This window comes from Littorina saxatilis, linkage group LG11 (assembly GCF_037325665.1).
Source record: "Littorina saxatilis isolate snail1 linkage group LG11, US_GU_Lsax_2.0, whole genome shotgun sequence".
In the NCBI taxonomy this organism is placed as follows: domain Eukaryota; kingdom Metazoa; phylum Mollusca; class Gastropoda; order Littorinimorpha; family Littorinidae; genus Littorina; species Littorina saxatilis.
In genome coordinates this window covers 32706863-32721921 of record NC_090255.1, presented here as the reverse complement: position 1 = coordinate 32721921, position 15059 = coordinate 32706863, and the positions used below count along the sequence as shown (strand labels likewise).

At 42.5% G+C, this 15059-nt stretch overlaps 1 protein-coding gene across 1 annotated transcript in view; it reads right to left on the bottom strand.

The window, feature by feature from the left end:
- Positions 1-331: 331 nt before the first annotated feature.
- Positions 332-15059, bottom strand: part of LOC138980268 (carbohydrate sulfotransferase 1-like) — a 20518-nt gene continuing 5790 nt past the window's right edge. The window contains exons 2-5 of the mRNA XM_070353119.1: positions 13849-13948; positions 10636-11194; positions 7817-7954; positions 332-1127 (exon numbers count right to left, since the gene is read on the bottom strand). Of these exons, the coding sequence (XP_070209220.1) occupies positions 362-1127; positions 7817-7954; positions 10636-11194; positions 13849-13921 (1536 nt within the window). The 5' untranslated portion in view covers positions 13922-13948 and the 3' untranslated portion in view covers positions 332-361. The remainder of the gene's footprint in view (positions 1128-7816; positions 7955-10635; positions 11195-13848; positions 13949-15059) is intronic.

Genomic DNA, 15059 nt, shown 5'->3' with positions numbered 1-15059 from the left:
GGCACACACACTGGCACACACACTGGCACACACACACACACACACACTGGCACACACACTGGCACACACACACACACACTGGCACACACACTGGCACACACACAAACACACACACACACACACACACACACTGACACACACACTGGCACACACACACACACACACACACCGTCACACACTGGCACACACACACACACACACACACACTGGAACACACACACACACACAACCACACACACACACACACACACACAGCCACACACACACACACACACACACACCACACACACACACACACACACACACACACACACACACACACACACTGGCACACACACTGGCACACATATAACAATTTCTTTCACAAACCAAGATCCGCAGCTGGGAAATTCAATTCCTCAACTAACTTAAACTTCTGTCTGTTAGAATAGTCCATGTTTCGAAGCGTTTCCAAGGTATCGAAGTTACGGTAACCCAAACGTGACATCACTGCGTCACATTCTCTCTGGATAATCTCCACATGGTCAAAAGTCACGTTTGTTCTCCACTGACTAGCTGCAGATTTAGAATCTCTTCTTATCACAGAGTACCCTGGCCGGTAAGCGCTTTCTTTCAAAACTGTACCCCTGGAATTTCCACTGTTGGTACTTTGGCCAGTAGTTACGGCTGAGTCCTTTAGTATCCCAGTCTGCATCTCCACGCGTTTTTGGATGCCCTTATTCCAGTTCAGATGCAAGAAATCGTAGATTTGTTGGGCTGTGCGAACGGGGTGTTCCGCGAACTCTTCGTAGCGGAGGAACCTCAGTCTCCCGGGATGCTGCTTCAGAAGGTATCTGGCTGTGTCCAGGTCTTGATGAACTCTCTGGCAATAACCTTGGGAAAACTTCGGCATGACCTTGACATCAGTCCACCCCAGGGTCACTTGAGACCAGCTGGTTGCGCGTGGGTCGCGGATGAGGAAGATCACCTTGAGGTCAGGGTTCAAGGTCATGAGTTGCTTCGCGAGCGCCATGTCGAGTCTGATGGTTTTGATGAGGATGGTGGTGTGCGCCTTGCACGTGACCTCCGCCTCCTGCAGGCACAGTTGTGTCTGTTTCGGGGTCACTCTGTTCATCTGTTTGACGCAGCTGTCGCGTCAGACAGAGAGACAATACAATACATTGCAGTATAATACAATGCGATTCAAGACAAAACAGTAAACAGTGAATACAATACAATACAATACAATACAATACACTACACTACACTACACTACACTACACTACACTACACTACACTACACTACACTACACTACACTACACTACACTACACTACACTACAATATTAACAGCTATTGTGTTTTCAGCGTAGCAATAGGGTCCGATATCTAGACGAGACAAGTATAATGCCGACGAGTCGAAGACGAGTCGCATTATACTTGTTCGAGTCTAAATATTGGACCCTATTGCTACGCTAAAAACACAATAGCGTTTATATAGCTGTTCTGACCTTGATTTGTTGTGCCAAACTTACAAAATGACCGTTTTTGCGTCGATGTGTTGATCTCAGGTTTTGATAGCAGACGCCGTTTCTTATGCGCATTAGTTTTGCGCAGGCGCCACACTGACTTTGGAAAAAAAAATCGATTTGACAACTCAGCTGTTAAACAGCTTTTCATAAGTTCATTCGTATGCAACAAAAAGAAGTTTGAGGGTTTTTTTTAATTTTGAACAAGCCTACTTATGAAGAAGACCAAAACACAACATCAACGGAAAACTAGAAACAACTGAAGAACTAGGATGCAACAAGGGGAGGAGAAGAGAACAGCTAATCCGTACAACGCGAGCAGACGGCAGCGAAGTTTTCATTTTGGGTGAAAGGCATTTATACTTGTCTCGTCATGAAGCGAATTTTTCAACCTCAGTTATAAACGACTATATGAATGTTAGTGCCATGGGTCGATCATCAATACTTCAGAGGGGAAGTGGGGTATTCAGTGTGAAGTTACGAGGTAAGAAAAACCGAATGCGAAAGTTTGTCTCAGTCGGCAACTGAGCTCACACAGGCACACAAAAAACGGCTGTTCCGTTTAACCCTCCTGTTTGAACTACATCTTTCGACTTTGGGCATTGTGTGGTGTTTAGGGACAGAAAATAGATGGTTTAGTCCTGTTTCATCGGGAAGTTAGCAGAAAAGGGTATGCTATCGACATTTCTAAAGCTGAAAAATATTTCCGAGAAGAATTTCAAGTTGTCAGTGTTTGCTGTTGTTGATTGAAACATCGTGTGGTACAGATGGGTAAACCGGAACCATGCGTCTTTGTTATTGCCAATATGCTTTTGGATATTGGCAAAAATTGCTGATTTCCGTAGCATTACGCTTTGGTGAACGGAAAAGAGATGTATGAGACCATCCCATCACAGCCCCCGAATTCCCCCACGTGTCCATCAGAATAGCTATATACTACAATATAATACAATACAAAACACTACACTACAATACACTACACTACAATACAATACAATACAATACAATACAATACGATACGATACGATACGATACGATACGAGACGAGACGAGACGAGACGAGACGAGACGAGACGAGACGAGACGAGACGATACGATACGATTCGATACGATACGATACGATACGATACGATACAATACAATACAATACAATACAATACAATACACTGCAATACAATCAAATACAAGACAAAACAAGACAAGACAAGAAAAAACAAGACCAGACCAGACCAGACGTCAAGACAAGACAAGACAAGACAAGACTATACAATACAATTCACATTCACATCCACATTCACATGCCAAAATCAACAACGTGGAAGCTTTTTTTGCATTTTGGAGAAATAATGTCCTTAAAGCCACTTGTGTAATTCTGCGAAATGAACTTACAGAATACAGAATACAGTATTTATTGAGCCAAGTGACATTAAAAAACATTTAAAGCACAAGGAATTTAGCGTAGTGTTGGTAAAATCACGCACACACACACACCCACACACACACTGACACACACACACACACGCTCACACATACACTGACATACACACCAACACACACACGCCCACACTACAGCAGTCACGATCACACCATCACAGGCAGGGCAGACATGAGGTAAAACAAATGACAATCATCTATTAAAAGAAAATGTACAAAGAGTGGTCTAAGATGCTGGTGGAAGGGTCTACACAGAATACAATTTTATAATCTAATGCATAGTTAGAACTAGCCCATCCCCTCCACCCACCCACTCATGAATAACTAAAATAATGCAGCTAAAAAAAATTAAAAAAAATAAAAATAAAAAATCAACACATTCCAACTCTTCAAAGGAAGCAGTAACAGTTTTCAAGTTGTGTATGCGACCAAGCGGAGAGATATTCTTATCCCACACAAAACTCTGGGTAGATCAGAGATAGTGAGCAGACCTGTTTTACGGGGAAGTTTGTGCCTTTAAAAGTTCAGTCTACCTATCAGAAAAAAGCAATGTTGTGACTAAAACAATTCAAGAGGGCATGCAGTCTACCGCAGCGACCTGATATCCCTCCCTGGAGTGTCTGTAAAATCGATACGTCTGGCAGCGGAACGAAATTCAGATGTGGATTGAGCAGGGAATGATGGGGCGGGGTGGTGTGAGAGCATACTGGGACAATGAACAAGAGTCCGGACAGGGGGACAAAATTCAAGAGAAGACAAGAAAGCAATACAACGTTTTTGTTACATGGCTCCTTATAGCAGGGGTTGGCTTGGGCGTCGGTCATCGGTCTTTTGCCATGTTAAATTCATAAAAGACCGACACACATGGGTCTCAATCCGTCAACTGACCGATAGACATGCAGCAGAGTTAGTTAGTTGTTACTTTTTGGGTCCAGCGGACCATATAGGCCAAATCAGGACCCCACAAGTTTAACATTACACATATTTAAATTAAACCAATTTTACTGAACAAAATTAGGAACATCACCCGAAGGGAACATAAAAGCTAAATCGAAACCCAACGTGTCAAGGATTATGCAGCAGAGTCAGTCAGCTCGTCTTATTTTTACATTTAGTCAAGTTTTGACTGAATGTTTTAACATAGAGGGGGAATCGAGACGAGGGTCGTGGTGTATGTGTGTGTGTGTGTGTGTGTGTGTGTGTGTGTGTGTGTGTCTGTCTGTCTGTGCGTGTGTGTGTGTAGAGCGATTCAGACCAAACTACTGGACCGATCTTTATGAAATTTGACATGAGAGTTCCTGGGAATGATATCCCCAGACATTTTTTTCATTTTATCGATAAATACTTTTGATGACGTCATATCCGGCTTTTTGTAAAAGTTGAGGCGGCACTGTCACACCCTCATTTTTCAATTAAATTGATTGACATTTTTGTAAAGCAATCTTCGACGAAGGCCGGACTACGGTATTGCATTTCAGCTTGGTGGCTTAAAAATTAATTAATGATTTTGGTCATTAAAAATCTGAAAATTGTTAAAAAAATATTTTTATATAAAACGATCCAAATTTACGTTCATCTTATTCTACATCATTTCCTGATTCCAAAAACATTACCCGCTATTACGAGCTAGTCGTGTGACAGAGAGTTTTCTTGCACACGAGACTGTAGATGTTTCACGACGGCTTTAGCCGGAGTGAAACAGCAGCAGTCGAGTGTGCAAGAACACTCTCTGTCACACGACTAGCTCGTAATGGCGATTATGTCTCACAGCTTCAACAGAGGAGAGAACAAACACGTTTTGCGTACTCACGCTTGATAAACCTAAACACAGGAGCAGCCATTGTGGAGAGATCTACTTTTTGACGAAAGTGAACGAACAACTATGAATGACGTCTCGGTATATGTGAATGACGTCACAGTCATCGTCACAGTCTGTATCTTTTGAAGCATTCCATTCTTCGTGACGTCTTTCTGTGTCTGCATCCGCGAAATGTTTGTTCTTTCCGGGGTCTTTGTCATCTATGTTCAGAACTCTGTCCTTCTAGTTTCAGACTAACAGGCCTCCTGAGCGAGCCACTTTCCAAGGGAAGCTAAACTCGCGTATGGAAACAGTACTGTAGTCTGGGATGCCGTTTTCAGTATTCTCAGCGTTGAAGAATTTGTAAAGAGAAGACACGACAACAACAGGAGAAATAAAAGTCGTGTGTGCATTTTGGGGCTTTTGGAGGGACGATTTCGAGTTTGAATCCGTTCTTGCACATGCTCCAAAGCGTGTAACATACAATCTTGCACACGTTTGCTTTAGTAGTGGCAAAGAAGGAAAGCGTGTGACATATAAATATTTTATATTTGGATTAAAAACAAGCTCTGAAAATTTAAAATATAAAAATTATGATCAAAATTAAATTTCCGAAATCGATTTAAAAACGGGGCAGGGATGTTGCTCAGTCGGTAGCGCGCTGGATTTGTATCCAGTTGGCCGCTGTCAGCGTGAGTTCGTCCCTACGTTCGGCGCGAGATTTATTTCTCAGAGTCAACTTTGTGTGCAGACTCTCCTCGGTGTCCGAACACCCCCGTGTGTACACGCAAGCACAAGACCAAGTGCGCACGAAAAAGATCCTGTAATCCATGTCAGAGTTCGGTGGGTTATAGAAACACGAAAATACCCAGCATGCTTCCTCCGAAAACGGCGTATGGCTGCCTAAATGGCGGGGTAAAAAACGGTCATACACGTAAAATTCCACTCGTGCAAAAAAAAACCACGAGTGTACGTGGGAGTTTCAGCCCACGAACGCAGAAGAAGAAGAAGAAGAAGAAGAAGATTTAAAAACAGTTTCATCTTATTCCTTGTCGGTTCCTGATTCCAAAAACATATGGATATGATATGTTTGGATTAAAAACACGCTCAGAAAGTTAAAACGAAGAGAGGTACAGAAAAGCGTGCTATGCAGTACAGCGAAACCACTACCGCGCTGAACAGGCTCGTCAGTTTCACTCCGTTTTGCACAAGCGGCGGACTACGGTCATTGTGAAAAAATGCAGTGCGTTCAGTTTCATTCTGTGAGTTCCACAGCTTGACTAAATGTAGTAATTTCGCCTTACGCGACTTGTTCTATGTTGTCTTGTTCTGTCTCTTTTCCCCTTCCTTACTTATTATTGTGTCCTCAGACCTTTTATTCCTCTTCATGTAAGACCATTGGAAAATAAACAAGAAAATTAAGAAATGAATTGAATGTTCCTCTCATTTCATGATTTGTACATTGTAAACAACTTTCAGAAGTTTCTCCTCACTGCCGTAATGCACAATTGCGGCAGTCCCGTGGTGGAAGGAAAGGTTTGTTCCTTGACTGATTGGTTTGCAAAATGAATGATTGATTCATGGCTGAGTCAGTCAATGGACCTCTACTGGACAAAACCCAAGCCAATACCGGCACGGTTGGCCTAGTGGTAAGACGTCCGCCCCGTGACCGGGAGGTCGTGGGTTCGAATCCCGGCCGGGTCATACCTAAGACTTTAAAATTGGCAATCTAGTGGCTGCTCCGCCTGGCGTCTGGCATTATGGGGTTAGTGCTAGGACTGGTTGGTCCGGTGTCAGAATAATGTCACTGGGTAAGACATGAAGCCTGTGCTGCGACTTCTGTCTTGTGTGTGGCGCACGTTAAATGTCAAACCAGCACCGCCCTGATATGGCCCTTCGTGGTCGGCTGGGCGTTAAGCAAACAAACAAACAAACCCAAGCCAATCCTTGTTATAGAGTATGTACGGTAGAAATAAAAATAAGAAATGCACATGGGGAAGATTTATTACCAGGAAGTATTAAACAAGGGCGATAACTAACGTACACAATTTAATGTGATGTTTGTGTTTGTCGCATATACCACTAAAACCTAGAATGTTGACATTAATAGCTAACTCGACGTATCCATAAAATGTGTACCGGGTTTATACGACGTCAAAGACAATTGCTGTCGGTGTTGTTTGCATCTTATGATTTTGAAAGAAAATGCGCTTAAAATGTTTATGGACTCATGGAACAATTTGGTTTTCCGCTGCTTATGCCATGATACACTCAAAGAGTACAGGAACATTTTGCTCTATTTCTTGTGGTTGTTGTTTTTGTTAGTTGGGTGTGTGTGTGTGTGTGTGTGTGTGTGTGTGTGTGTGTGTGTGTTTGTGTGTTTGTGTGTGCGTGTGTGTGTGTATGTGTGTCTGTGTATCTGTGTGTGTGTGTGTGTGTTCTCTCTCTCTCTCTCTCTCTCTCTCTCTCTCTCTCTCTCTCTCTCTCTCTCTCTCTCTCTCTCTCTCTCTCTCTTGTTTGCGCCAGTGAACAATGAGCTCCGTTGAAAAAACAGACTGAAACACTGAACAGAGAACAATTGAACACTGAACAACTGATCGGTTAAAAATTAAACTGAACATTTGAACAGTGAAAATTTGAACAGTGAACATTTGAACAGTGAACATTTGAACAGTGAACATTTGAACAGTGAACATTTGAACAGTGAACATTTTAACAGTAAACATTTGAACAGTGAAAATTTCAACAGTAAAAATTTCAACAGTGAAAATTACAACAGTGAAAATTTCAACAGTGAAAATTTCAACAGTAAAATTGTGAACAGTGAAAATCAGAAAATGTGAACACCGAAACATTGAACAGAGAACAATTGCACAGTGAAAAAGAGAACAGTGAAAAATTTAATATTGAAAAATTGAATATTGAAATAATGAACAGAGAACAGTTAAACAGTGAAAAAGTTAGCAGTTTAACGCTGGACAATAAAACATTGAACAGTGAAAAACAGGGATCAAAAATTTTGGTTCTGATGAAAGTTTTTTCAGCTGTGTTCTTTGCCAAGGACCAACAATGCGTACCTTCCAAGACCAGAAGTTTCGTTGTTGTGCTGCAGAAAGGGGATGTCCATGTTGAACAACAGGGACAGGGTAAAATTGCACGTGAATAATGACTGCAGCAGATCCACCGATGAACGAATAGTTGCGTTGACCCTGTGTCTGTGAGCATACAACAGTTACACAGAAAACATTGTGTCGCTGTTCTTGTGTGTGTGTGTGTGTGTGTGTGTGTGTGTGTGTGTGTGTGTGTGTGTGTGTGTGTGTGTGTTTGTTTGTTTGTGTGGTGTGTGTGTGTTTGTGTTTGTGTATGGTGTGTGTGTGTGTGCGTGCGTAAGTGCGCGCGCGTGTGTGTGTGCGTGCGTATGCGTTAAGGGCAGAATATTCTGCGCAGTTTCAGCGGCACAGACGACGCACTGCAGATTATCCCAGCCCCGCTTCACGTTGCGTAAAAGGAAAACAGAGCAAGTACTCGTCATACCCAATAATGGACTGTGTGATGATATCTTCTGCTATGGTCTGTTGAGACAGTGATATCAAAATCGAGACCGGAGGTCGAGATTTTGATATCACTGTCGAAACAGACCAATAGCAGAAGATATCATCACACAGTCAGTCAATGTTAGATATATTGCTAATTCTCTGGACATTTTGTATTTACTGTGAAGAAATTACAAAAGTATTTGTCTCAGTTTTGGCTGTTCCATTTCCCTCCCTCTGATTATTATCTTTTTTTGCATTTATTCAAGTTTTGACTAAATGTTTTAACATAGACTGGGAATCGAGACGAGGGTCGTGGTGTATGTGTGTGTGTGCGTGTGTGTGTGTGTGTGTGTGTGTAGAGCAATTCAGACTAAACTACTGGACCGATCTTTCTGAAATTTGACATGAGAGTTCCTGAGAAAGATATCCCCGGATATTTTTTCTTTTTTGGGATAAATGTCTTTGATGACGTCATATCCGGCTTTTTGTAAAAGTTGAGGCGGCACTGTCACACCCTCATTTTTCAATCAAATTGATTGAAATTTTGGCCAAGCAATCTTCGACGAAGGCCGGACTTCGGTATTGCATTTCAGTTTTGGGGCTTAAAAATTAATTAATGACTTTGGTCATTAAAAATTTGAAAATTGTAAAAAAAAAAATATATATTATAAAACGATCCAAATTTACGTTCATCTTAATCTTTATCATTTTCTGATTCCAAAAACATATAAATATGTTAATTTGGATTAAAAACAAGCTCTGAAAATTAAAAAAAATTAAAAATTATGATCAAAATTAAATTTCCAAAATCGTTTCAAAAACTATTTCATCTTATTCCTTGTCGGTTCTTGATTCCAAAAACATATAGATATGATATGTTTGGATTAAAAACACGCTCAGAAAGTTAAAACGAAGAGCGGTACAGTAAAGCGTGCTATGAAGCACAGCGCAACCGCTGCCGCGCCAAACAGGCTCGTCACTTTCACTGCCTTTTGCACTAGCGGCGGACTACGTTCAGTTTCATTCTGTGAGTTCCACAGCTTGACTAAATGTAGTAATTTCGCCTTACGCGACTTGTTGTTCACTCTTTTCTTGTACTTTTCAGTATTTTCAAAATGTCTTTTCTTTCAAAAAGTCTTTATTCACTTGCTCAACTAAATTCTGGGATAATTACATTTTCATATATATTTGTTTGTTTTTAAATTTAGGTGTTTTTGTTTTTGAAGTGGGGAAGCAATAATGAGGTCGTCGATATCAAAACTGATATCGACGGAAATGTCGTCGATATCACTTTTGCACTGAGCTCAGTTTTGCCCAATTGACCAATGGAAATCCACGTAACATATGAAAAAGCAATATTAGTCCCTATCGCAGCATAAATATAATGCAGTGCGTCGTCTGTGCCGCTGAAACTGCGCAGGTATATTCTGCCCTTAAGTGTGCGTGTGTGTGCGTAAAGGGCAGAATATACCTGCGCGGTTTCAGCGGCACAGCCGACGCACTGCATATTATTGATGCTGCGATAGGGATTATGACGAGTACTTGGCCTGTTTTCCTTTCACGCAACGTGCAGCGGGCTGGGATAATCTGCAGTGCGTCGTCTGTCCTGCTTAAGTTAGGCCCGGCGCTCACATATGTAACTTCAGCAGGACCGACGACGCACTGCAGCTTATCCCAGCCCGCTACACATTGCATGAAAGGAAAACAGGCCAAGTACTCGTCATAATCCCTATCGCGGCATAAATAATAGGCCGTGCGTCGTCTGTGCCACTGAAACTGCGCAGGTATATTCTGCCCATTACAAAGGTGAGCGCTAGGCCAAAGTGTGTGTGTGTGTGTGTGTTTGTGTGTGTGTGTGCACATAAGTGTGTGCGCACGCATCTGTGTGTGTGTGTGTGTGTGTGTGTGTGAGTGTGCACATAAGTGTGTGCGCACGCATCCGTGTGTGTGTGTGTGTGTGTGTGTGCGTGTGTGCGTGTGTGTGTGTGTGCGTGTGTGCGTGTGTGCGTAAGTTCGCGCGCGTGTGTGTGTGCGTGTGCGTAAGTGTGTGTGCGTTAGTGCGCGCGCGTATGTGTGTGTGTGTGTGAGGGTGTGTGTGTGTGTGTCTGTGCGTGTGTGCGTGTGTGTGCGTGTACGTAAGTGTGTGCGCGCGCGTGTGTGTGTGTGTGTGTGTGTGTGTGTCCACATGCATTCATCAATCCACGCACTTACGATTTCGTCAATCAGCCCGTCTATTCATGCAGCAAACCATCCTTTCCTCCATCGAACCACCCACCCATCCATCCATCCATCCACGAGTCAACCCATCTATTCATCCATCTATTCATCCATCCATCTATCCATCCAAACGTCCAGCTCACCTGGTAAGTTTCTTGAGGGGCTCAAAGACATAGTAGACGTCGGGCGAATGATCGATTACGTCCCCTGTCAAACTTGAACCAGACCTGCCGTAGGTAAAGAGTAGAACTTTGTGCGGTTGCCACATTTCGCCTTCCGTAGAATCGACCCTTTTGCCATCTTTTCTGGCTGGTGGAGTCGTAGGATGTTTTTTGTTTTGTGGTGTTGTAAGATCTTTTCTGGCTGGTGGTGTCGCACGATCTTTTCTGGCTGGTGGTGTCGCACGATCTTTTCCGGCTGATGGTGTCGCACGATCTTTTCTGACTGGAAACCGTGGCTCCGAGCCGATTTTGGGTTGATCTTGTAGGTCGCTGTTTGTGTTTTGTTCGTCTGCAGCAGTGTGATCAGGCCTTCTTTGCTGAAGTTGGTTTGACGCATGTTTGATGATAGAAGCTCCACGAACAGACGCCTCTGTGTTTTGAACGGTTTTCCTTGCATTTTCCTTTGCAGTGCCAGTTGAATTGACTGCTTGCAAGAACGCAGGTGTGGCCAAAGATGTTAATCCTTGGAGGGATCGTTCACCTGCAGAGTAGAATCTAAGTGTTAAGGCACACGTCTTCCCTCCCATCAGTTTAGCTTATCATGACATGTTTGACCAGGCTTTTGCATAGGTTTGACCCAGTCAACTGTTGTTGGAAGACAATCTACAATTCATGTTGGGGAAGTTCGTATACAATTGTTTTCTTAAAAAAACATAATGATTTATGTTGTTGTTTATGTACATGTATGTGTCTTATAAACCTAAATGGTTTCATGACAATAAACTATATTCTTATTCTTATTCATATTCTTCACACTCGGTCGTATCCCTTGACAGATCCGGTGTAGGATCCGGTCCGGTCCCCCCTCTGAAGTAGTCCCCCGGGGGACCAATTCGTGGCAAAAACTGCTCTATAATGGTCCCCCCTTAGACATCCAGCCTCGTTTTTCTTAGGCATTCAAGCCATTTTCAATCTATATCTTCGTCCGGTATTATGTAGTGCACAGACAGAAATCTCTTTGTTTGACTATATTTTGCAGAAAATAAAATAGATCTGATTTATAATGCCGTTCAAAAGAAAAATCACATGAAATAAAATGAATAATAAATAAATACTGATAAGAAGAAATGAAAGCAGTCTCTGATTCTTTCCTTTCTTTTCTCTGAAATTGCTGGTAACATTACTAACATTGTAACAAGAAAAACGAGGCTGGATGTCTAAGGGGGGACCATTATAGAGCAGTTTTTGCCACGAATTGGTCCCCCGGCGGACTACTTCAGAGGGGGGACCGGACCGGATCCTACACCAGTATGATGAGCCAGCTATTTTCACGCGAAGCAATATGTGAATGATTGATCGATAGACTGATTGAGTGATTGTTTGGCTGGTTGTTTGTGTGTTTGTTTGTTTGTTTGTTGTTGGTTGGTTGATTGATTGATTGATTGATTGATTGATTGATTGATTGATTGATTGATTGATTGATTGATTGATTGATTGATTGATTGATTGATTGATTGATTGATTGATTGATTGGCTGGTTGTTTGTTTGTTTGTTGGTTGGTTGGTTGGTTGATTGATTGATGGATGGATGGATGGATGGATAGATGGATGGGTGATTTGATTTGATTTGATTTGATTGATTGATCCATTCATTCATTGATTCATCCATGAAACCTCGGTTTAACGGCCCTTCATTATAAGAATCCCTCTGTTATACGACCTCATTCTTTCAGATGTTTCTTTAAATCGTCCCTAAATTAACCTCCATCTTAAGACTCCCTCTCTTTTAAGATCTTAATTTCTCAGAGGTCTTAAAAACAGAGGTGTCACTGTATAGCAGACCGGCACGGTTGGCCTAGTGGTAAGGCGTCCGCTCCGTGATCGGGAGGTCGTGGGTTCGAACCCCGGCCGGGTCATACCTCAGACTTTAAAATTGGCAATCCAGTGGGTGCTCCGCCTGGCGTCTGGCATTATGGGGTTAGTGCTAGGACTGGTTGGTCCGGTGTCGGAATAATGTGACTGGGTGAGACATGAAGCCTGTGCTGCGACTTCTGTCTTGTGTGTGGCGCACGTTAAATGTCAAACCAGCACCGCCCTGATATGGCCCTTCGTGGTCGGCTGGGCGTTAAGCAAACAAACAAACAAAACTGTATTGAGAAAGGGACATTATTACAGTAAGACGCCCTTTCTGACCTTAACACTCTGACAACATCAGGTCTTTAAAGGGAGGTAAGTTTCTTCTTCTTCTTCTTCTTCTTCTTCTGCGTTCGTTGGCTGAAACTCCCACGTACACCCGTGGGTTTTTTTGTGTGCACGAGTGGAATTTTACGTGTATGACCGTTTTTTACTCCGCCATTTAGGCAGCCATACGCCGTTTTCAGAGGAAGCATGCTGGGTATTTTCGTGTTTCTAAAACCCACCGAACTCTGACATGGATTACAGGATCTTTTTCGTGCGCACTTGGTCTTGTGCTTGCGTGTACACACGGGGGTGTTCGGACACCGAGGAGAGTCTGCACACAAAGTTGACTCAGAAATAAATCTCTCGCCGAACGTGGGGACGAACTCACGCTGACAGCGGCCAACTGGATACAAATCCAGCGCGCTACCGACTGAGCTACATCCCCGCCCTGGAGGTAAGTTTGAAGAAGATATGAACAGAGAATGTGACAAAACTATGTCTTAAAATGGATGAGGTGTGACAGGCGCAGTGGCGTGGTGGTAAGACGTCGGCCTTCTAATCGGGAGGTCGTGAGTTCGAATCCCGGTCGCTGCCGCCTGGTGGGTTAAAAGTGGAGATTTTTCCGATCTCCCAGGTCAACTTATGTGCAGACCTGCTAGTGACTTAATTAATCCCCTTCGTGTGTACACGCAAGGTCAAGACCAAGTACGCACGAAAAAGATCCTGTAATCGATGTCAGAGTTCGGTGGGTTATGGAAACACGAAAATACCCAGCATGCCTACTCAACGAAAGCGGAGTGAAGCTGACTATGCTCTCAGAGTATAGTTTGGGGAACCCAAATGGGCCAACGAGCTCACACGTAACCAGAAAATCTGGAAAGCTGAAGAAGAAGAAGAAGAAGAAGAAGAATGATGTCTTAAAGTAGGGGTCTTAAAAAGGAGGTTCCACTGTATCTCAAATTGCTATTTTTAGATTATATATATATGCAGACTGAAAAGATATAACTCACTTACCATATTGGAGAAAGAATACACAGCCTGCGAAGCTCAAGAAGCCCACAAACACAAAGACAGTCTTATGTCGCATGGCTCTCTTCTTTTCACATGTCAGAATCTGCACACAAGAAAAACGGGTTAATCTAACCATGTGATATATTTCTTGTTATTCCACTTGATGGTTAAATATTGCTATTTGATAAACACGCGGGGGAATTTGGTGGTTGTGATAGGAGAGTCTCACACAGCCCTATTTCGATCATCGGTCTCTCTAGCTATGTTGAAAACACCAAAGCGTATAATACTTGCTGTGCCTTTCCTGTTGCTGCCATTGCTATATAATTATGTTAATCATATTCCTCGTTCCCAATGTCGCAAGATGGCCCCCTGTGATTAGCTGAAATAAAACCTTAAAACCCTGTTACTCTCCAGAGCTGTCACCCAGTGGAAACTATGTTACGCGGGTGACATTACTTAACTTGACTGAGACGTTCTAACCATACAAACAAACTGTATTGATAAATACTGGTTTCACATATCATAGAATTAGGAATACTTGCACATTTTTATGTATACGTTCAGAACATTACAAGCATTTGTAAAGACATCACGTGCGTAACATGGAAACCTTCAACAACAACAAAAACCATGCCAACCAGAGGATGTGACATGGATTTAAAACAAAAACATTTTAAAACGTAAGGCTCAGTCCTACCCATATAATTGTATATATACCACATATATATATATATATACATATGTATAGGTTACAACACGAGTGGTTTTTTATATGGCTTGTATTTCAGTCAAGACCCAGCGGATGAATATCATCGGGAGACACGAGCCTTTGGCGAGTGGCTCTCGATTGATATTCCCGCTGGGTCTTGACTGAAATACAAGCCATATAAAAAACCACGAGTGTTGTAATCTGTATATCCCATTCTACCATCAAACACAAAGTGTAGACTACTAGCGGCACTTTTGCGATCTGTGGAGTGTGAAACAGTGTTTTCAGCGAGACATGGCCTTTTTGCAACCTTAAACTAAGTGACCGTCGCTGAAAAAATAAAACGAATGAGTGCATCTATAAGTACGCGGTAACACTACTTTCAGACCGTTTAAAAGCGTTAAGTAAAGGTTCATAAGTTGCAAGAAAGTAATGAAGTCGTATAGAAATCCATTTAGTTGAAGCGCACAATTCTTTTGCGTTTCAGGTCGGCGGAACGGGG